At 37.2% G+C, this 22,321-nt stretch overlaps 1 protein-coding gene across 2 annotated transcripts in view; it reads right to left on the bottom strand.

The window, feature by feature from the left end:
* Positions 1–802: 802 nt before the first annotated feature.
* ZMAT4 (zinc finger matrin-type 4) overlaps positions 803–22,321 on the bottom strand; it is a 451,010-nt gene continuing 429,491 nt past the window's right edge. For both annotated transcript variants that reach the window (XM_079142182.1, XM_079142183.1), the window contains 2 exons: positions 2,448–2,517; positions 803–1,020 (listed from right to left, as the gene is read on the bottom strand). In XM_079142182.1, coding sequence (XP_078998308.1) covers positions 2,470–2,517 — 48 coding nt within the window. In that variant the 3' untranslated portion in view covers positions 803–1,020; positions 2,448–2,469. The remainder of the gene's footprint in view (positions 1,021–2,447; positions 2,518–22,321) is intronic.

The raw sequence follows: 22,321 nt of genomic DNA, 5'->3' as shown, positions 1-22,321 counted from the left end.
TCTTAGAATCAATGAAATAAGTTATTTGTGAAGGAGAAAAATAAATGAATAACCTGGGTTAGAATCCCAGTGCTATTGCTCACTCCATGTGTGGTCCTGAGCAAAGCATTTCAAGTTTCATTATCCTGAAAATGGAAAATAATTATGAAAAATCTTTGAGTAAGGTTTATCATTATGATTAAAACAAATAATAAAGCCTTAACTGTCTCGTCCAGCGAGTACAATGAAGACTTGGCTCTCAGATGAAGTTTTAAGGTCTTTATTTTTATGGGAGAGCCTCCGAGCCGAGTGCCTGGTTCTTCTTCCTCCTCCACCTCCGCCGTCTTTTCTTCTTCCTCTAGTCGCGCAGCTCTCTCTCCTTCTTTTCTCTCGTGCAGCTGCTGCTTTTCTTTTCTTCCTCTCTCGTCGCGCTGCCGCTGCCTCTCTTCTTCTTCTCTGTCCCGCAGCTGCTGCCTGCCTGCCTCCGCCATGCAAAGTACGCAGCTTTATGGGATGTAACAGCCAATCACCTTAATGGGTCAGGCGTTTGGCTTATGGAGACTTAATGGTGGGCAATGAGGACATGTACTGATCACGAGCTAAGCACGAACACGGAGGAGATCAGTCAGCCAATAGAAAGCACTTCCTTAAAGTTGTTTTTCTTTGCGGTTGGGCTTCTCCACATCATCTTAGGGCAAAGCCAGCTACCACTGCGGGCCCTACAGGGCAGCGGTCTCCAACATTAGCAAACTCAGTTTTAGTAGAAAGTGCTCATTGATTAAGTGCCAAAATCGAGACATATGCAATAATTTCAATGGCTTGATGGGAAAGACTTTTGTGTAAACTATCGCTTCCTGAAAGGCTGGGAAAGTGTAGGATGCACACCAGCCTTGAGGGATGGAGACAGTTTATATCAATAGAATATTTTCCACAGGCTTAGCTTTACATCATTAGTAAGGCATAGGTCTAGGGTGAAAGCAGGCTGATAGAGGCTGTTATTAGACCCACACCAGAGTAAGTAGCCAGCAGAAAGATGTCCACCTGTAAAGAACAAAAATTCACAGGAATTTGACATTGCTTAACACATTTTTAGGTAGTACTTCTATATAACTGGGAAATCAAGATTGGTAGACAAAAATCTGGAACAGAAAACTGAAAACTGCTATAGTGCCATCCTGTCTGTTGAGTAATTTTGTCAGTCTTATGGGCAATCCTAACCAGCCGATGTTCTAAACAAAACAATACCATTTTGAGTATCGTTTTTCCAAAATTAAATAATTCCTTTAAGTATCTATGTTTTAAACCATAGAGTATGTGTCCCAAGAAGCTATTTGCAGCCCAAAATAATGAAAGCAAACTAAAGAGCAAAGGACAATTAAAAACTAGGAAACGTTCTACAAAGTTTGTTTCATTATTTTTTCATGCCTATATTTTCTGCCTTCACCAATGAAAATTAGGAAACAGAAGTTTCCTTAAAAATTAATATCAAAGTCTGTTCAAGGTATTTATTAAGACAAATCTTTGTTCCCGCTTCTAGTAAGTAAATGGTAAGCAAATGTTTAAGAAATATTAGCTTGATGATCTGATCCTCTCTAGGGTCCTCTTCTGGTCTTTATGTGGCTCTGGTGAGCACAGAGCCTTAATCTCTCTAATGTGACTGTTTGGAAGAATGCTCCTTCTGCTCATGCTTCGCAAGAGAAAGGTTGAATAAACATCTGAAAACGTAGATTCCTCCCAAGCCACTTTTTACTTTTCTGGAAATTATCCCCCTGGGCAGCATTTTAGTTTTCCTCCACTCCGAATATAGTTAGTCTGAGGATGATTGAGAAAAAACTGGACCTAACATCTAATGAAAAAGAATTGAGCACATCATCTGAAGGGGTGTTGTCCCCTCTCTGCATATGGTATTTGAGATGAGGGGTACAACCATAGGGAGTGCATTCTTCCCTTTTCTAGCCTTAGATGATTCTAGATGTTTGTTGGCTTATAGCTGCCTACCTCTGGACTCTGCCTTCATCTTTAATGGACTCCTTTTCCTCTGTTTTTCATGAAGAAAATCCAGGATGATCTCATTTCAAGACCCTTAGCTTAATCACATCCATAAAACTTTTTTCCCTCCAAATTAGTTTATAATCCGATTCCAGAGATTAATACTTTATCAGGTGTCATTAATCTTATATGTGACATGATCTAACAGCCTGAGAAAGTTCACTACTCTTAACATACAGTATGTCTGCTGCCCTCCCTTTTGAATGAGATGGACATTCCATGGTCACAATCACTATGGCTGGTCTTCCTTGATGGCAGCTAGGTCCTGAAAGACTTAACGAATTACCTGGACATTTTATCTTGGTTATCTTGGGACTAATTAAAAGACTTGTGAACTATCTCCATTGACAAAATTATAATCTCTGTAGGTCATATTTAAAATTTTTACTACATGCATTCCAAAAACTTGCCAAACTTGCCATCTCTTGATTTCACATCTTGCTAGTCCTCTCCTCCTAAAACATATCTCTGCCATCTTCTGGAATGTACCTTGAAAGATAAACAGATTCATCTTTATACTGAATTCTGTCCTCTATGCTCCTAGGTAATACTGTATACTCCTAGGTAGTCCCTACCCATCAGAAATTCTAAAGAATATTTAAGCCAGGCATGGTGGTACACATTTCCTGAGACAGGAGTATTGCAGGTTCAACGTTAGCCTCAGCAACAGCGAGGCACTAAGCAACTCAGTGAGACCCTGTCTGTAAAATTAAAAAAAAAAAAAAAAAAAAATTGGACTGTGGATGTGGCTCAGTGGTCAAGTGCCCCTGAGTTCAATCTCCAGTACCAAAACAAACAAAACAAACTCAAGAACAAAGAATATTTAAAAGTGCATATTGATTTCCAGTGCCCATCCTAGGTCAATTGAATCTGAGTATCCTGAGACCACAGAACCGGTAGCTTAAAAAATCCTCCAAGTTATTAATAAATTCATCTGTTGATCATGAACCATAATCAACATCCACTGTGGAATATAGATATCTACTAATGAGAAATAGAAACAAAATAGCTAGACTGTTTAAATTTGGGCTTGGCCGGAGAACTATAATAACACGAAATCTATACTCAAACTTCAAATCTTTTAATGGAAAGAATTGTCAAGTCATATCTGCTTCATATTCTTACAAAAATATTGCTCTGGAAAGAGTTCTGTCACTTGCTATTACTTTTTAATATGAAAAGCAGTTCTGTCTTTTCTCAGAGCAGCCTCAAACAGGCAGTTCCAGAGACTTGCCTACCATAGAGGTGAGAAAAATAAAGGAAAAGCTTGTAGACAGAGAACTTATTCCCGTGGACACACTCATCCTAGATCACTCATCTTAAACCTCCTATGATTGCCTTGATCCAGTCAACTACCAAAACTTGTGGGATTTTCTTTGTTCCCAAAGATTAATGTTTGACAAGTTCTCCCAAGTTTCCAACCTTGCTTCAAGTATCTGAAATCATTCTAACTACATTTTGGATTTAGGAATCTACTATGGTTTCTGATTCACACTTTTAAGAGGATTAAACTATTTGTTTAGAAGATATTTTTCCTTTGTGCTTTTCGTTTTATAGTTTTGTAGAAAAGTCAGTCCTTCCATGCTTTCTCTTTCTCCTTTCGTTCTTGTTGTTATTCAAGGTTCAAGAAATACTTTTAGTGTACTGCCTGAAAAGGGGATAGTTATTTTTCTTTTAGTGAAAAGGGGTGATTAACTTACCACATACTTACGAATGGAGCTTCCATAGTAAAGACAAAAAATAGATTACATGGGTCTATAGGAAATATTTTGTAATTCAACTGTCCATCTGAGAACACCAAAACTTATCAGTGAAAAACACATTTCTGTTTATTCAATCTTGTATCTTCCGAGATTTCAGTAGCAAACAAGAAACAAACTTTTGATTATCAGTTGATAATCCACTTATCTTGGAATCCCCCAAACATACTGAAAATGAAATCTTTTGTGTCCATTGTCCTTGGACATCTTTTATTAGAGGACTTGTGACTTTGTGAACCCATTTGATTTTGGAGAACCAAAAAACTTGATAAGGAGGCAGGGAATTTCATCATAAATTTGCTTTCCATGTAATCCATGTAATTTTTTTGTGTTTAAACATTTTTTAATGCCAATAAGATGCAAGAAAGCAAAGAAAAATGATCCACTGAAGGTTTTGAGCAGAGAATTATCAATAAATATTTAGAGAATCAGCCTCATCATCTAGCTGATTCCTTCATGAATGAGCTACATAAATCTCTAACACATGCATACTTCATATTTGTGAGAGATGTGGTTTTTATTTAGCTTTTTGAAAATCATATTTGATACTTGGAGATTCTACACAGATTTCTAGTTGACTTTCCTTCCATAGCCAATTAGACTGTGTGGCTCAAGAGTTGCCACTCCTGGGCTATTTATGCTTTCACATCTTCTAAGGCAAGTTTTTATTGCCTGCCTGCCTTCCTCCCTTCACTGTTTTTTGTCTACCCCCCTTTTTTTAACTTATTTTTTTATTGTAAGCAGATGGGGTACAACTTGTTTCTCTGTTTGTACATGAAGTAGAGGCATACCATTTTGTAAACATACATTTACATAGGGTAATGGTGTTTGATTCACATATTATTTTTTTTCTTCCCCCATCTCTCCCACCCCTCTTTTCCCTATATACAGTCCCTCCTTCCTCCATTCTTGCCTCCCTCCCACCCCCCATTATGTATCATCATCTGCTTATCAGCGAGATCATTCATTCTTTGGTTTTTTGAGATTGGCTTATCTCACTTAGCATGATATTCTCAAATTTCATCCATTTGCCTGCAAATGCCATAATTTTATTATTATTTATGGCTGAGTAATATTTCATTGTATATATATACCACAGTTTCTTTATCCATTCATCAATTGAGGGGCATCTAGGTTGGTTCCACAATGTGGCTATTGTGAATTAAGCAGCTATGAACATTGATGTGGCTGTATCTCTGTAGTATGCTGATTTTAAGTCCTTTGGGTATAGGCCAAGGAGTGAGATAGCTGGGTCAAATGGTGGTTCCATTCCAAGTTTTCTAAGGAATCTCCACACTGCTTTCCAGAGTGGTTGCACTAATTTGCAACCCCACCAGCAATGTATGAGTGTACCTTTTTCCCCACATCCTCTGCAACACCTGTTGTTGCTTGTATTCTTGATAATTGCCATTCTAATTGGGGTGAGGTGGAATCTTAGGGAAGTTTTGATTTGCATTTCTCTTATTACTAGAGATATTGAACATTTTTTCATATATCTGTTGATTGCTTTGTCTACCTCCTTTTTAATCTGTGCTTCTCTCTTTGATTCTGTTTCCTTCCTGAGTTGGGCCCCAGTTCTCCTGTTCACATCCCCTCCATGGGTTATGACTCAACATGAGGTAACCTCTTCAGGTGGAGTTGGGATCTAGCCTCAGTGGGTGAGAGATGACAGAACTGTCTTCTTAAATTTTTTATTTGTGTGTTTATGCAATAAATATCTCAATTCTACTGGAAAGATCTGGGATGGTTCAGTTTTGTTTCCTATGTTATTTTGTCCCATAGTTGAAATTATAAAGTTTAAGCTGCAAGCTCTGTGTATCTGTGAATGATAAGTTTGCTTCTCATGGTATGAATGTGATATACATAGGTGTCCACATGTATGTTATTGATATATACAATATAGTAATAAACGAAACTATAAGTCTGATAAAATAAGTGAACTCTATTCTAATTGGTTTTTGGACATCGATGAGAACATATTAAATGTAATTATCCCATGACTCCCAGAAAACAAAGGCACCCAACTTCTAAGATTTTAAATATGCTAATCATTTTAAGAAAAAAATGACTTCTCATACAAACTGCTAAGTAAGAATCTAAACTCAAATAATGAAAATGCATCCTTGAACAAATCAGACTAGCTTGATAAATTAGTTTTCAAAACAATTATGTTTCTCTGATTTTACTGGTATAGAGTATAATAAAAATGCACGTTTCACTCACTACATTTTATTTTTAAGGGAAAATAAAGTTTTGTTTATTTGATTTCTATTTTACTTTTTAATTATGAATCTGGGTAATCTAATCTTCCTAAATTTATGCCAATTTAATTTCTAAAGAAGCTTTTATCACTCACATATGTTTCAGATCATGAAAATATATAAAATGATGTGTTTAAATTGAATTGTAATTCTGACAAATGATTTATATCAATAGTAATTATGTTCTGCACTGTGTCAGTTTAAACATCATTTCCAAATCATTTAGTTAATTACAATATTTTAGATCAATATTAATTGAGTTGCTTAATATGTAATCTTTGAATTCTTGGCTAATTTCTCTGATAAAATGCTACCAAGAAAAAATAAGTGTGTGTGTGTGAGTGTGTGTGTGGTCTTCTTAGCTTCCAATTTTTATGCATTATAGAGTGGCTGTAATTATGGATAATAACAAACATGTTCATTTTTACCACTTGAACAAGGTAGAAAGTGCAAAAAATATTTGTGTTTACAGGGTTTATGCTACATATGCAAATGAACTTTGCATGACTATGAAAATCCCTACATATGACAGTTGCCACCTGTTTCCCAGTTCTTTCTGTTAACTACATATTACATACCTTGACAAAAAGATATAACTAATATACATCAATGAGACTCTATGAGGAGCAATAAAAGCACAAGGTACAATTTAGTATGAAATCTAAAGAAGTATTTTGGTTAGACAAAAAAAGATAGTTTTGCTTAAAATAAAACAAACTATTTTACTGTTCATTTTGTTGTTTATTGGTTCTTTTTAGTTATACATTACAATAGAATTTATTTTAACATAATTATAAAAGCATGGAATATAATTTGTTGTAATTCAGTCCCCGGTACTTCCCCTTTCCCTCCCTCTGTCCTCTCCCCATTCCTGTACCTCTACTGATCTTTCTGCTATTTATTTACAGCTTTTAAAAAAATTAGTGTCTTGTGGATGTATATGATGGTGAGATAAGTCATGTCAGATTCATTCCACTGTCTTTTTCTATCTCATCCCTCCTTCATCCCTCATCCTCTTTCGTCTACTCCACTGATCTTTTTCTTATTGTTCTCAGTGTTTTAAAATGTAAAAAATGAATAGTGAAGAACAAAAATAAATTCCCATTTAAGGAAAGAATTTTATTTCCCTTGGATTATACTATAGGCAAATAATGAGTCTGAAAGGAACAAATAAAATTTGGAAACATTTTGTAAAGTTTGACATAATTTTGTTGAGTTTGTTTAAAGAGCTTTTAAAAGAGTTGTGATTCTTTTAGTATCAAATAGGTTATTGATGAAAAACTAGAATTAGATTTTCTTTGTGTTAAAATGACAGAATTTTCTTGGAATATTGTCAGCTTTTCTTTACTTTCTAAGATATCAAATAAGAGAATTGTGCTAGAACCTGTTCTATAACTGAAACAGGACATTGGCAAACTATAACCTATGGGACAAATCCAGCCTGTCAACTGTTTTTGTAAATAAAGTTTTATTGTTATGCAAGCACATCCATGAAAATGAATGGATTTATACCATAATGTAGAACTGACTAGGTACAATAGAGACCTTCAGGTTCTCAAAGTGTCAAATATTTACTATCTGATCCTTGGTTTAAAGCATCCAACCTTGGTGGTAAGGAAGTTTACCTATTGATTGACCAGGAAACTTAGTACAGGAGATAGAAATTCAAGATATAACATTTATAGACATTGTAGGCAAAACTGGTAGAGATAAATGCCTTCAGTTTATTTCCTCGACTCACATTAGAAGAGAAAATAACACACATTCTGAAACAATAGAAACTATTCTGTTTCTTCAAATGGATAGAAACAGAAAGCTAATTTTCTGCCCTTACAAGTTGCTTAATGCCACAGGGCTCTCGATTTGCTGACAGCATCAAAAAATGACTTATTTGCATTAATTAACACTTTTCACTGCAACTGTGTAAATGAATCCGGCTAGAACACAATGAGATCATCTTTTTGGTGATTAAGAATAATCCTAGGAGATTCTAAGGTCAAAAGGGACACCCTTTAAACAAAAAATCCAAACCATATAAACAGACCACAGGGATATCCTCCCAGAGTACTTCTAAGAGTTTTCTACGGGCCTGCCTGTGGATTATCTAATTATCCAGGACAGGGGTTTTCAAACTATGATTCACAGGTCAAATATTGTGGCCATTTTTATTTGATTTTATTTTAAATTTGATTTTAACAAAATTTTTGTTAGAATGCAACCACACCCCTTCATTTAGGTATTATCTCTTCCTGCTTTCAAAGACAGAGATGAGGAGCTACAACAGAGACCATGTGGTCCAAAAGACCAAAATATTTACCATCTCACCCTTTATAAAAATGGCTTTGTCCACTTAGCTCTTGAGGTGGTCTTCTCTGTTTGACTTACTATTTACTATTAATTAGGGTAGTTTGCAACTTCTGTAAGGGTAGATAATAACTTGTAGGAAGCCGAGAGTAATGCAGATGATTGTTGTCTGTTGCGAATGCAAAAAAAATCGTACAAATCCAAAAGACTCTCTATTATAGAAGAGATAATATCAAAACTTGCAGTTTTATTACACTATTAACTAAATTTTGTATGGCAATAGCCATCTAATTTAAACACTCTTCCTTTCATCCAGTACAAATACTTCATTCTCTTTAGTTATCATTGAAAAATCCCACTATTTTGTTTATGCTCTCATTGATTAGTTAATGCAATAAATCTGTCATGTATTCACTTTAAAATAAAAGATTAATATATCCTACAACATTTACCTTCAGAGGAAATATTGATCAAATCCTTATGATGCAGTTATGGTTTCAATATCATTAATGAGAAAAAAATAAGTTGAAACAGCATGATGATATACAATTTCATAGTCATTATTATTGGCAAACAGCAAGGTTTGATAATATCAGGTTTTGTAGAAATTAGGAGAAAACTATACTTATTTGTGGTTTTATAAGACATACACATTAGTAAAACCACTCTAAGGAATAATTTTTCCTTATCTAGTAAATTTGAAACTTCAAATAAACTATGACAGATTCTTCTCCTAGATATAAACCCTAAAGAAAACTATGCACGCATATGGACACATTATTAGAATGTTTGTATGAGAATTGTTTGTAATATTAAGCAAAAAAAACTGGAAATAAACATTTCCACTAATAGCAAAAATATATTGTAGTGTATGTATACAGCCTCAAAATTAATGCATTATAACTACATGCAACCATATGGAAGAACCCCAGAATGTATGTTTAAAATGCAAAGGAAAGATTGTAAACATTTATATAAAGTTAAAAATCACGTAGAATACAATAAATGACATAGGTACATATGTATGAAAAAATTACAAACAAAAGCTTATTAATCTAACACAAAATTCAAGGTAGTGGCTATGTCTGAGGTAAAGGTTTAGAATATAGGAGAGGACTACAGAGGACAAAAGGTAACAGGTTTTCTTTCTTATGTTGGGTGGCAAATAATTAGGAGTATTATTTATAGCTATTTTGTAAGTCATACAGATTTTTTAAAAATTTCTTAACATTTAGTAAAAATCAATCTTAGCACATAGCCTAGGAGTTACAACAAGAAAGACTTTAAAAATAAGAAATTTGAGACAGATGGAGCTTCATGTATCAGTCAAGACACTGCAGGTTTGAGCAATATCAAAAAGAGGTTTAAGGAAAATGGGAGTGTATTAGCTCAAATGAACATGAAGTCTAGGGCCTAAGCCACAGTTTGAAAAGGAGAGTTGGAAGAATTAGGCTACCAAATCCTCAGCTCTGTTTCCTCTGTGTTGACTTTCCCCCTTGGGTTGGTAAGATGGCTTCAACAGCTCCATTATCACATTTTCTAGGTTCAGATCTTCAAGTTCAGTAGGAAAGTAAAATGTCTCTGACCAACAATTCTGGCATAAGTTTATTTTGTTCTTTTGACTCAGTTTGGATCATGTGACCATACTTGGTCAGTTATTGGTGTGGTTATACAGTGTTCTGGTTGGCTGGAAGGAAATCACATGTTCACTCCTTGAGTTAGAGTTGGAATTGATTCCATTCAGCCTGTATAACCAGGAGCAGAGAATGGATTGCCAGAAGATTCTTTTTCTTTTAATTTAAATTTTTTAATTTTTACAGACTGCATTTTGATTCATTGTATACAAATGGGGTACAACTTTTCATTTATATGGTTGTACACAATGTAGATTCACACTATTCATGTAATCATAAACATACATAGGGTAGTACTGTCTCATTTTACTATCTTTCCTTCCCCCACCCATTCCCACTCCATTTTCCTCTACACCATCTAAAGTTCTTTCATTCTTCTCTCTCACCCCCACTTCCCCGCCTCCCTGCCTCATTATGTATCACCATCCACTTAACAGAGAAAACATTCGGCCTTTGGTGTTTTGGGCTTGGCCTGTTTCACTTAGCATGATATTTTCCAACTTCATCCATTTACCAGCAAATGCCATAATTTTATTCTTTATGGCTGATTAATATTCCATTATGTATATGTACCACAGTTTCTTTATCCATTCATCAATTGAAAGGTATCTTGGTTGGTTTCACAATCTAGTATTGTTAACTGAGCTGCTATGAACATTGATGTGGCTGCATCACTGTAGTATGCTGATTTTAAATCCTTTGGGTATGAACCAAGGAGTGGGATAGCTGGGTCAATTGGTGGGTCCATTCCAAGTTTCTGGGTTTTTTTTTTTCCTTTTTTTTTTTAGTTGTAGGTAGACACAATACCTTTCTCTTTTTGAATGTGGTGCTAAGGACTCAACCAGTGGCCTCATGGAGACTAGGTAATCTCTCTACCACTGAGCCACAACCCCAACCCCCAGTCCAAGTTTTTTGAGGAATGTCCATACTGCTTTCCAGAGTAACTGCACCAATTTGCAACTCTACCAGCAAGGTATGAGTGTGTCTTTTTCCCCACATTCACGCCAACACTTATTATTGCTTATATTCTTGATAATAGTCATTCTAATTGAAGTTAGATGAAATCTTAGAGTGGTTTTAATTTGCATTTCTCTAATTACTAGGAATGATGAGCACTTTTTCATATATTTCTTGGTCATCCGTATATATTCTGTGACGTGTCTGCCCAGTTCCTTAGCCCATTTATTGATTGGGTTCTTTGTATTTTTGGTGTAAAGTTTAAGTTCTTTATAAACTTTGGAGATTAGTGCTCTGTTTGAAGTGTGTGTGGAAAAGATTTTCTCCCACTCTATAGGCTCTCTTTTCACATTATTGTTTACTTACTGAGAAAAAGCTTTTTAGTTTGAATCTATTCCATTTATTGATTCTTGCTTTTATTTCTTGCACTATAGAGGTCTTGTTAAGGAAGTCTGGTCCTAGGCCAACGTGATGGAGATTTGGGCTGACTTTTTCTTCTATTTGGTGAAGGGTCTCAGGTCTGATTTCTAAGTCTTTGATCCATTTTGAGATGAGTTTTGTACAGGGTAAGAGATAGGGGTTTAATTTCATTTTACTGTTTATGGATTTCCAGTTTTTCCAGTACCATTTTTGAAGAGACTATCTTTTCTCCATTGTAAGTTTTTGGCACCTTTGTCTAGTATGAGATAACTGCACTTATGTGAGTATATCTCTGTGTCTTCTATCCTCTACCATTAGTCTACCTGTCTATTTTGCTGCCAATACCATGCCATTTTTGTTACTATTGCTCTACAGTAGAGTTTAAGGTCTGGTATAGTGATACCTCCTGCATCACTCTTCCTGCCCAGGATTGCTTTGGCTATTCTGGGTCTTTTGTTCTTCCAGATGAATTTCATGATTGCTTTCTCTATTAGAATAAAGATTTTTTTTTTCCAAAGGAAGTAAATCAAATCTAGGTGGCCACAGATAAAAAAATCAAACTAACCATAGATTCTAAGTTACTCACTCAGTGATCCTGACCAGACAGCCATAATGCAGCTTACTAAAAAGCAGGACAAATGGTCAGGAAGATGAGTATACGTATTTGCCTGGGTTCCCTAGGAAGCTAAGCCTGATGCAGAGACTTTTGTGCTTTTCATTCAGTAGGGAACTCCACTGAACAGGAGAAAGGAGTAAGGTGAATAAAACAAGGAAAAAGAATGATCCAAAATGCATCAATGAGACAATCACCATTAGATATGATGAGTTGCTCAGTCCTTCAGGACCATCTGCCAAGAAGCATAAACTGCCTCCATATCCCCTAATCAAGGTTTACCCACAGGTCACACATGAATGTTACTGAGTGGAAAAGCCCTGAAATGGGAGGCAGAGGCAACTAGCATAGAGTAAGGCAAGAAGCAACTAGGTTGCACCTGTGTGGTTGCATTTGCATACCTGGTTGCAGCAACACTGCATGGAACTAGATGCATGGGAGAGAGAGTGAATCTATTGCTGTTTCATGGTTAGGGAGGCTCATGGGTGCAAAATCAATGAGGACTCCTTGTTGCTATTCCATAGCATCCCTCACAGTGCTCACAGCCCCAGGTCACAATTTGCATCACATCAGTGATATAGCACGGCTCTCACTCAGTAGGAATTTTCCTCTCTCCTGCCTCAGACACTTTAGGCCTCCATTGGTCCACTTGTTGGCCCTCAAAATTTTTCTGTAGGCTACATTGTCTGGTGTACCAGCAGTAATCAGGAAGGAGGAGTCTGTTCTCTAAGGTCAGAGACTTGCCAAGTGACCTGTTAAATTGGCTGTCCAATTCCTGGAGTAAGTTTCAGCACATAATCGATATCAAGTCAGGGTACTTCTGTAGCCCCTCTCACTTTGCCCTACGTCCTGCAACTATAAGTAAAAGTGGAGAACTGGGGGAAAAGCAAGGCCACATAGCAAGATGATAAAACGACTGAAAGTATTAGAGGCAACTTGGAGGAAGCCTAAAAGGCTTTCAGAATATGCAGTTTGCAGATGGTCAGGAGAGTGGTACTCCCAGTAAAGGGACTGTTTTCTTGTCGTGTGAACAGTTATAGCTCCTTGAAGGTTAACTTTTCATGTAGCATTTTGCACTGCTCTGATGCGTAATTGGTTTCTGGGAGGTCAGCGGTGCCTCGTGAAAAAAGCCCATTTGAAAAAAAATCAATCTGAAACATTAAAGTGGAAATAATTCCATGCTTAGCTACAGAAACTACAGAAACACATTTCATTGATGGAAAGCTTTTAAAAATAATATAGACCATCATTTCCTAATCCATAAAATGAGGGGGTTGGATTAGGTGATCTGGAAGGTCATTTGTTTTCCTTTGTTTTGGTTGCTAGGAAGCTTAAAACTCCATTGCTGTACATTTTAAAGAGGAGTTTTGGGGTTTCAGTTTCTCTCTCTCTCTCTCTCTCTCTCATGTTATTTTGTTCTGTCCTGTGTCAATAACTTCAGTATATACAGACCTCTGTGTTTATGATAAACCATGGTATATCCCTTTGGTAAACATATATACCAAGATCCCTTGCATCTCTAATACTCTATGATTCCAATACTGCCTGTACTTTAATTTCTGCAGCTGTCTTTACCCGACTGCTGAATCTTGGGTATTCAGAAGCACCAGATGTAAATAACAGTAATGAAAGACTCTCAGGTGCCTTGTGCTCTTAGAGCTCTGTCCTGGGCTCTGACAATCTCAGAATGCCCAAGTATACCCGTTTTTATCACTACCCACCCTTCTTCCCCCTAAGAGCACATACCAGCTCTGCCAATCTTCCAGAGATACAGTTGCAGAGTTAATTTACCATGTATCTTTATTAAACTTGACCTCCTACCTCAGGGGCATAAAGATATCTGGGGGCCTGAGGCTCTTTGCCCAGGTCTATTCAGAACTCTTTACGGGGCCCAGCAGACTTGGCACCAGTACAATGAATAAGCCTGGCCCCTTACCAGATGGTCCCTCCCATCCCAAAGAAATTACCCAAGGAAGAGGCTTGAGAGTATGAAGAGGTGCACTTGACCTGCTCCCTTTCTTCTTTCCTGTCATTCTCCCTCTACCACTGTTCTACTTCATCTGCCTCCATGAAATGGATATAAACGCTTTTGTTACCTTTCTGGGTTTCCCCCATTTGCTTTCTTTTTCTTTTGATCCCCCCCCCCCTTTTTTTTTCTTTCATCAAACGCTGCTTCTCTTTAAAAGCAGCTTATATACAGTTTTGTACTCTACATCTTAGGCCTCATATTTTTAAACAGAGGGGAATCACTTTCACATGTGCTTTCCTTTTTAAGCACATTGGGTGGTCTGAAAGAAATGTGATAAATCTGCAACTTATCACACATATTAAATCCTCAGCTCATACCATTCAGGGATGGTTACTGGTCTTTGTTACAGGTACAGTTTGGAGGTTCTGCATTAATGCACCTTTTCTTTTTGCCACTTCAGGCAGAAATCCTTTCCTGATTACAGTTGTGATCTGGGTGCATTGAATCTTCACTAAGGTCCAGGCAGGCCTTGATAAATTGGTGATGGTGGCAGGGGAAATCACTTCCTACACAATTCCCAGATAAGTGGGAGTTTGCTGTGGAGGGTGAAGGAAGGTGAAACCAGTCTTTATGTGCCTTCAATATGTGCTTTCCCAATGTTCATAAATTTTTATTTAATTAAGCCATTAAGCAGATGAATAAACTGAGGCTCCAAGAGATTAGGTCTTCAATCCTGGGTGGTAGAGCCAGAATTGCTACCAATGTTCATCTGCCTGCAGATCTCATGTTCTTTTTACCAGCACCATGCAATGCCCTTTACATATATTTTCTTATCTATTATAGCAATCCTCTAAGATGGATATTAGAATCTGCAATTTACAAAGAAGGAAACAGCAGCTCGAGTTGATTACCTTGCCTGAGTTCATAAAGGTATTATGTGGCGGGTGCCTTAAAACCCAATCTTACTCCAGTGTCTACATTTGCAATTGCCTCAGTAAACAGCCAAAGCACTTGATCCCCAGGGAGGTTGGCATGAAATGTTTAATACCTTTGGTTCAGAGCAGGCAGACTTTGGCCTTTAGCAGGCAAGATTTCTCAGACATTCTGCTTGGCTTTCATCGATATGTACTTAAGCCCCAGGGAACTTCCACAGACACTGTGCACTGCTCTCTCCAGGACAGGCGCCAAATGGTGCACCCATTTCCCTCAGTCCTGAGTTTGCCACTCAGTTGGGGCAGCTGCACCATTAGCAGCCCATATGGCAGGAGCTGCAGCCCACTTATCTGTAAAGGATGCACCAGGAGAGCCTGACAAAAGGCAGCAGCTCTGCTGCCCCAGGGCATGATCCCATTTGGAAATCCAAGCAGGGGGCCAGGAGTCCTGCAGTCCCTGCACAGCAGGCCCAGCCAACCCTAGCAGCAGGGGCCAATTGCCATGGGACAAATCTGTTAACTTTGGTGCATAGGAACTGCTAACCAGAATTTCAGTCATCCCCACCTCCCTTCAAGCAAAACAGCATAAGCAGCACCCTTGCTGTAAAGTAGAAAAATATCTATGGAGACAGAGTTCACCAGAACCCAAATAAAACAAAACAAAACACACACAACAAAACCCATTGATTCAAACTTTTCCTTAACATAATGCCTCACATCCCAGAATGCCTGTCCTCCTGGCACATTAGAATTTCAACTTTAGGAATGAACTCTTTCTTTTTCTTATTCTGGCATCCCACCACCACCCTGAAACTCTTGAACTCTCCCTTGAGTTTGATTATTTTTCAAAGAGAAAGGCGGAAAATCCTTAAGCATGTCATGTGGAAAAAGGAATATTGAGAATGAAGGAGCAAGCCTGGGAGGCAGGGTGAGAGGTTTGACTTGGCAGCCTTTCTGGAGGCCCAGTCCCTAGAATCAATTGCAAACCTTTGATAACAAAGGAGTTACCAACAAGAGAAGCTTGAAACCGGGGCAGTCCTGAAGGGAGCCTGTGTACCTGGGGAATTGCAAAGCATACCCTGAAGTTTTCCTTAGATGGTAAAATGTTCTAGCTTTTCAAATGACCTGCCTGCTATCCATCCTCTCATGAATTGGAACTGCACATATAATTCTGTCCAGAAGAAAGCCTCTTTTGAAATAGAGAAGAAGTAACTGCCTACTCTGCAGGAAAAAAAGAAAAGAAAAAGCAATGATGATGCTGGAAGGGAATGAGTGGAGAGGGAGAAAGAAAGCAAAGTTTGTGGTGGAGGGGGCGGGTGAGGACCCAGGATCAGGGATTGGGCTGGGCAGCTCCAGGCAATCTTGGCTGCCAAGCTCTAGTACAAAGGAAAGGAATGCATTCCAAAACATGGTGTTTTTTGGCATTGGGGTGAAAACTGCCTGCATTTATGGGAATATCCCCTGGGGCAATAGTTGTTTCTCCAAAATTCAAAGACACTTAACTGATTTAAAAAAAAATAAATAAATAAACAAAAAATAAAAGAGGAAAGAGTGGGTCGGGGAGTGGGGGGAACAGATGAGAACCTGAAAAGGTACTGTTTGGAAATGGAAGACTAATATCCCCACAGCCTGGTTTCCACAGGGAGACTCTAAGTATGTCCCAGAAGGTCAGCCATTTTCAAGATTAATGATAACCCTGAAACACATAGGCATATGGCTTTGAAACTGAGGAAAGTGTTCTTTTCACTAATCTGTAGCAACTTCACCTTTCCCAGGAAGTCTAGGTCAATAAGAAAGCCATGTTCTTTCCTTTGAGCACCGTCCCAAGAGGAGTGCCAACTTTGGCCGGCACACAGGCAGTCCCATCCATGAGTCTGAGTTCTTGTCCTGGATCTTGGATATCTAAAAGTTGTACTCTATCAATGCCTTCAAAGGATGAGACATAATGTAGTTATGATTGCTTCAACCAACTGAGAAGGTAGAAGTGATTCTACATAGAAAGTCATTACATGCCATGCAGCTTCCACCTGATTTAACTGGCGGGCCCCCATCATATTTAGCCATGGTTCTGTGAGAAGCTCACCACCTAGAAATGTCACGTATAGGTATTTAAAGTCTTTAAAAAATGCCAGTCCAGCTGCCAGACATATGATTTGTAGAAGGCCCCAATTGATTAGAGCTTCCAGATTTTTAAGTCACCCCAGCTAAGACCCAAGACATCATTGAGCAGAGATAAGATAGTCTCACTGTGTTCTCTTTGAATTTCTGACCCTTGGAATTGGGCACAATAAAGTAGCTGTTTCATGTCCTTAAATTTGGGTAGTTATACACCTTTAATCCCTAGAACTATGGGTATACGAACTCTCAACAACATATTCAGCTTACAATAGTGTGTATCTCTCAATAGTGACTATGTGTTGTATATTATAAGGTACTAAGATAAGCTAATTAGACGTCAGACAGTTGATTGGAAATTGGGAAAAAGGATATTAGTGGTCTAAGGAATATCTCATTAGGCCATGTGACAGGGTCTGATGAAATACCTGAAGTGTCCTTTATTTCAAACCAATAGTCATTTTCATCTTTGAAGAAAATATTAGGAGCCAGGCACTGTGCATAATTTAGAGCATACAAAAATTAATAAAAGAATTCCCATTAACTACTTTGCATCTAGGAGAGAATAGACATATAAACTTACACTCTCAACACAAATGTAGTCAGGTCTATGAGAGAAGTGGGACACAATAAGAAGGTGGCAAGTGAATGGATTCTTGTTAGATAAGTGCATAGTACTCAACTGAAGAAAGCTATGAATGGCTTTCTATGCAGAAGAAATGATGTATTCCAAGCAGGCATGGAGGGAGCAATCACATGATATGTGCAGAAAACAACAGATTCTTGGATCTCTGGAATATAAAGGGTAAAACAGGGAGGGGTAAGGAATAAGGTCAGAGTGAGGGTTCTCTAGATTTCATGGTAAGGAGCTTGGATTTCACAATGCAGATGACTCAAAACCAGTGGCTATTTAAATTTAGGGAGTGATATGTTATATTTGTATTTCAGATAAATCATTCTGGTGGTTGTATCAATGATGTAACAGGGCAGGGATTTATGCCAATAGACTTGGGTGATAATTTCATCAGCCCATAGGAGGAATATAAAAGACTGCAGTCATATAAGCATGGTAGGAAGGACAAAGAGGGAATGGATTCCAGAATGTTTATTAGGTGTAATTGTCAGGATTTTATAATTATTAGGTGCAGGCTAGAGATTAGGATACAATCAAGGATTATGAGGTAACTGTAAGATGCAAAAAATAGAAATGTCCAGCAAAATCTGAATATTTGAATCTGAACATGGGGGAAATTGAAATTTGGAAATTTCTGTAAATGTTATAAAAGCAGATAAAGATCTTCTAAGTGGGATGTGTATGTAATAAGGACAAAAAGAAAAAAGATGAAAATTGAAGAAATTTTAAATGTCATTCATAAAGAGAAAGGATAAATAAATTATAGTCATGAAACGGAATTCAACATATCAATAAAAATGGATATTACAATCACTCATAGCAAAATAGATAAGTCTAACCAAATTGTCAGGAAATGCAAATATTGAAAAAAGGTATAACTTATTTAAAGTTTAAGAGTGCAAAAAATTGTTAAGGATACATATGTATGGGGAGAAACTTCAGTGAAGAGGAAGAAATGACAAACAGGAATTTAGAATGGTAGAGACCCCCAAGGTGGGCAGCAGAGGGATGCCCTGGGAGAGATACACAGGGGTCTACTGGCTTATATTGTATCACTTTTTTCACAGACATTAACAATCATAGCTTATATGTATATCACACATATAATATCTGAGGATTCAACACATTTTATCATATTTTTAAATGAATGAAGGAACATCTAGAAATTGAGGAAGAACATATAAATCTTTCAAGTATCTTCACTAAGAACAAATGAGAATAGATACACTTGAAGTTGGAGGAAGATAGGAGATTGAGAATATCATCTATAGTGTGACACGGATATGAACAGTTTATGAACCTAGGTGACTGAGCATATGGGGGAAAGCGCAGGTCATTTGTAATTCAGACACCCTGGGGACTCCGGAAAGAGGACTACATCTCAGTGGTCAAGTTGTGTTCTCTCATTTTATATAACACACACATATACACACACACACACACACACACACCGTTGCTACTGTGTATATATAAGGAGAAACATACACCAGCAATAATCAGTTTAGCCCAGGAAACATTCTGTTTTAAAATATTTTAATTTCAGATGGAAGCCTTATTTTTTTCATGAAGACAACTGAGGGCTACCCTCCTATACCATCTCTGCAGGAGACATTTGCCTAACAGCAGCTTCCAAGCCCTCTAGAATGAAACAGAACTGAGTACACAGCATTAGAGTGAGAAATATTTTCCACTCCAATCAAGACAAGAATATCATCACTACTCTAAGACTCCAGGGAGAAATAATATAAACTCTTGGTAAGTGACCATATTATAAAATGTACAAATAAATCTATTTAACACATCAACAGAAGTCACACTGAAATTATATCATTCTGGGTATAATTTTCAACCTCTCTTTGTTAGGGTGTTGGGAATCAGTATCTGCTGAATTCCTTTCTGCAATTTCTGTTACCCACAGGCAACCATGGTCCAAAATTATTAAATAAAAAAGTTTAGAAATAAACAACTCATAAATTTTAAATTTAACACTATCCTGACGAAAAATTAACACTAGCATGACAAAAATTCATGTTGTGTGCTGTGGTTCCTGGGACAGATCCTCCCTTTGTCCAGTGTATCCACTCTGTATATGTTACTCTCCCATTAGTCACTTAGCAGCCATCTCATTTATCAAATCAACTGTTGCAATATTTCAGTGCTTGTGTTCAAGTAACCCTAGGTAGTAGCCTAATGCTACATCACAATGCGTACATCATTCACCTCACTTTGTCTCATCACACAGGTATTGTATTATCTCACATCACCACAAAAAGAAGGGTGGGTACAGAGCAATATAGTATCTTGGGGGTGGAGAGAGACAGCAGATTGTTATAATTGCTCTATTTTATGATCAATTATTGTTGGTATTCTCTAACTCTAATGTATGAATTAGAGCTTATTATAGGTATATTTACATAGGAACTTGATCATAGGTTATATTTAGATAGGAAAAAAATATATATATATTGTTTGGTTTGGTACTGTCTATGGTTTTAGGCACCCACAAGGATCTTTGAACATATGCCCTATGGAAAGGAAGGAACTCTTCATCATCTCACTACACATAACTTGGATTTTCAGTTCTATTTCTACTTCTTGTCATTATCTATCATCTGTCCCTGAATTGACCAGATGTGGCAGAGCTTCACTTCATTCATTTGCTGTCACATTACAGGGACTTTTATTTATTTATTTTTTTTTTCTTTTTTTTTTTTTTTTTTTTTTTGTACTGGGGATTAAACCCAGGGTTGCTTAACCACTGAGCCACATCCCCAGCCCTTTTTTTATGTTTTATGTAGAGACAGGATATCTCTAAATTGCTGAGGGCATCCCTAAGTTGCTGAGGTTGCCTTTGAACTGTCAATCCTCCCGCCTCAGCCTTGTGAGCCACTGGGATTACAGGCACATGCCACCATGACAGGCTGAGGGGACTTTTTCTACACCTCAATTGCAGAACAACTATTTTGTATGTCTGGCTGCTTTTCTTATTCATTATTGCTCCATTTGCTATCTGGACCTCACTTGCTATTCTTCCTTGGTCTCTTTTACTAAATGCATCATATTCTACAGAAATATAGAATGTTTTATAGTGCTTCATGTTCAGCTTTCTTTGTGTATATTGCCCTAGGCTCAGCTGTCTATGCCCTCATCATGAAATGTTGACTCTGTGGCTGGCTTACAAAAAATAAGAAGATGAATGATTATCTTAAAAGCTGGTATCCAAATAAGACTACGTTTATTTTGGAAAATGCCATAAGTGTCAGTTGAGGCTAGAAGGTAAAACTGGAAAAAAAAAAAAGTGTTAAGAGAAAAACAAAACAAAAGATGCAAGAGATTTGATAATCTTCATAGCATTAAAAAATGAATGAGGGTGTTAAGTTTTGGGTTATAACAGCATAAATGCTACCAAACTGAGTCACCCACCAGTAACAACTATGAGCACTTCACAACAGACAAATTATTATTACCTGAGGGCACTGGAGAAATGAACAAATCAGAGGAATTTTGAAAGGGAGGGCAAAAAAGTAACTGCCATTCTGTGCTCAAGACCAAGGTGAAGAACACATGTCAACCCAGTCGCCAGAGATGAAGAGTGGATCCTGGGAATGGAAAAACCATGGAGGAGAGTCCCAAACGCTCTGTCAATCCTTCCAAGCTTCCAGGTGGCCCCTGAGAAATGCACATATGAAAGCAGCTTTCAGATGAAGCTAAAATATTTGATCTGATTTGGGTTCAGAGGCACAGGCATATAATCCCAGGGACTTGGGAGGCTGAGGCAGGAGGATCAAAAGTTCAAGACCAGCCTGAGCAACTTAGAGAGAGACACTATATCAAAAAATATAAAGGAAAGGGATAATGATACATAGTTCAGTGGTAAACTGTTTCTTCTGGTTCAATTCCAGTTTCACAAAAGTTTCTCAGAACAAATGTAAAAGCATTAATTTGAATCTAATCAAATTAGTTTTTTACTATAGCAAAGCATCAGCAATCATAAAGAAACAGATACATAGAAAGATAAAGAAATAGAATCCAGATTTGCTCCTGTATGATATTCACAATGTCTAATAGACTCCAAAATTACTCAGTCCGAAAATCACCAAGAAAATACAACCCATTATCAAAGGAAAAGAAAACACTGGTTAATCCTGCAAAGATCCTCAAATTGACATCTTCGAATAAGGAGTTATAAGACACTTTTAAACATGTGTCCAATGAGGTAAAGGAAAATACACTTGCTATAAATGATAAAGAAGGAGTTTTAGCAAAGACACAAAAAATGTAAAAGGGAACCAAAAGGAAGTTCTGAAACTGAAAATTAGAATATCCTTATATAGATACCCATTAGAAGTTTAAAAGTAAGCAAACAACAACAACTTGACAGTTCCAATTGTTAGCAGAGATGGAGTACAACAAGGTCTTTATTACACTGCTAAAGATGCTGTAAAACATACAAATGTTTTGTTTGGCAGTTTCCTAAGAAGTGAAACATAGACTAATCATATGGCCCAGTCATTCCATCCTTGGGTATTCGCTTCAGATAAATAAAATTATGTTTATTCAAATATTGGTACATGAAGGCCTTAGCAACTTTATTCATGACAGTCCCAAAGCTAGCAACAACCCAAATGTTCATCAGCAGATGAATAGGCAGAAAAAATGTGGTTTTCCCATTTCAATGGAATGCTCCTTATTAA

Source organism: Sciurus vulgaris, assembly GCF_902686455.1.
Source record: "Sciurus vulgaris genome assembly, chromosome: 5".
NCBI classification, from domain to species: Eukaryota; Metazoa; Chordata; class Mammalia; order Rodentia; family Sciuridae; genus Sciurus; species Sciurus vulgaris.
The sequence above is the reverse complement of the archived record's forward strand: the minus strand, read 5'-3'. Positions and strand labels throughout refer to the sequence as shown.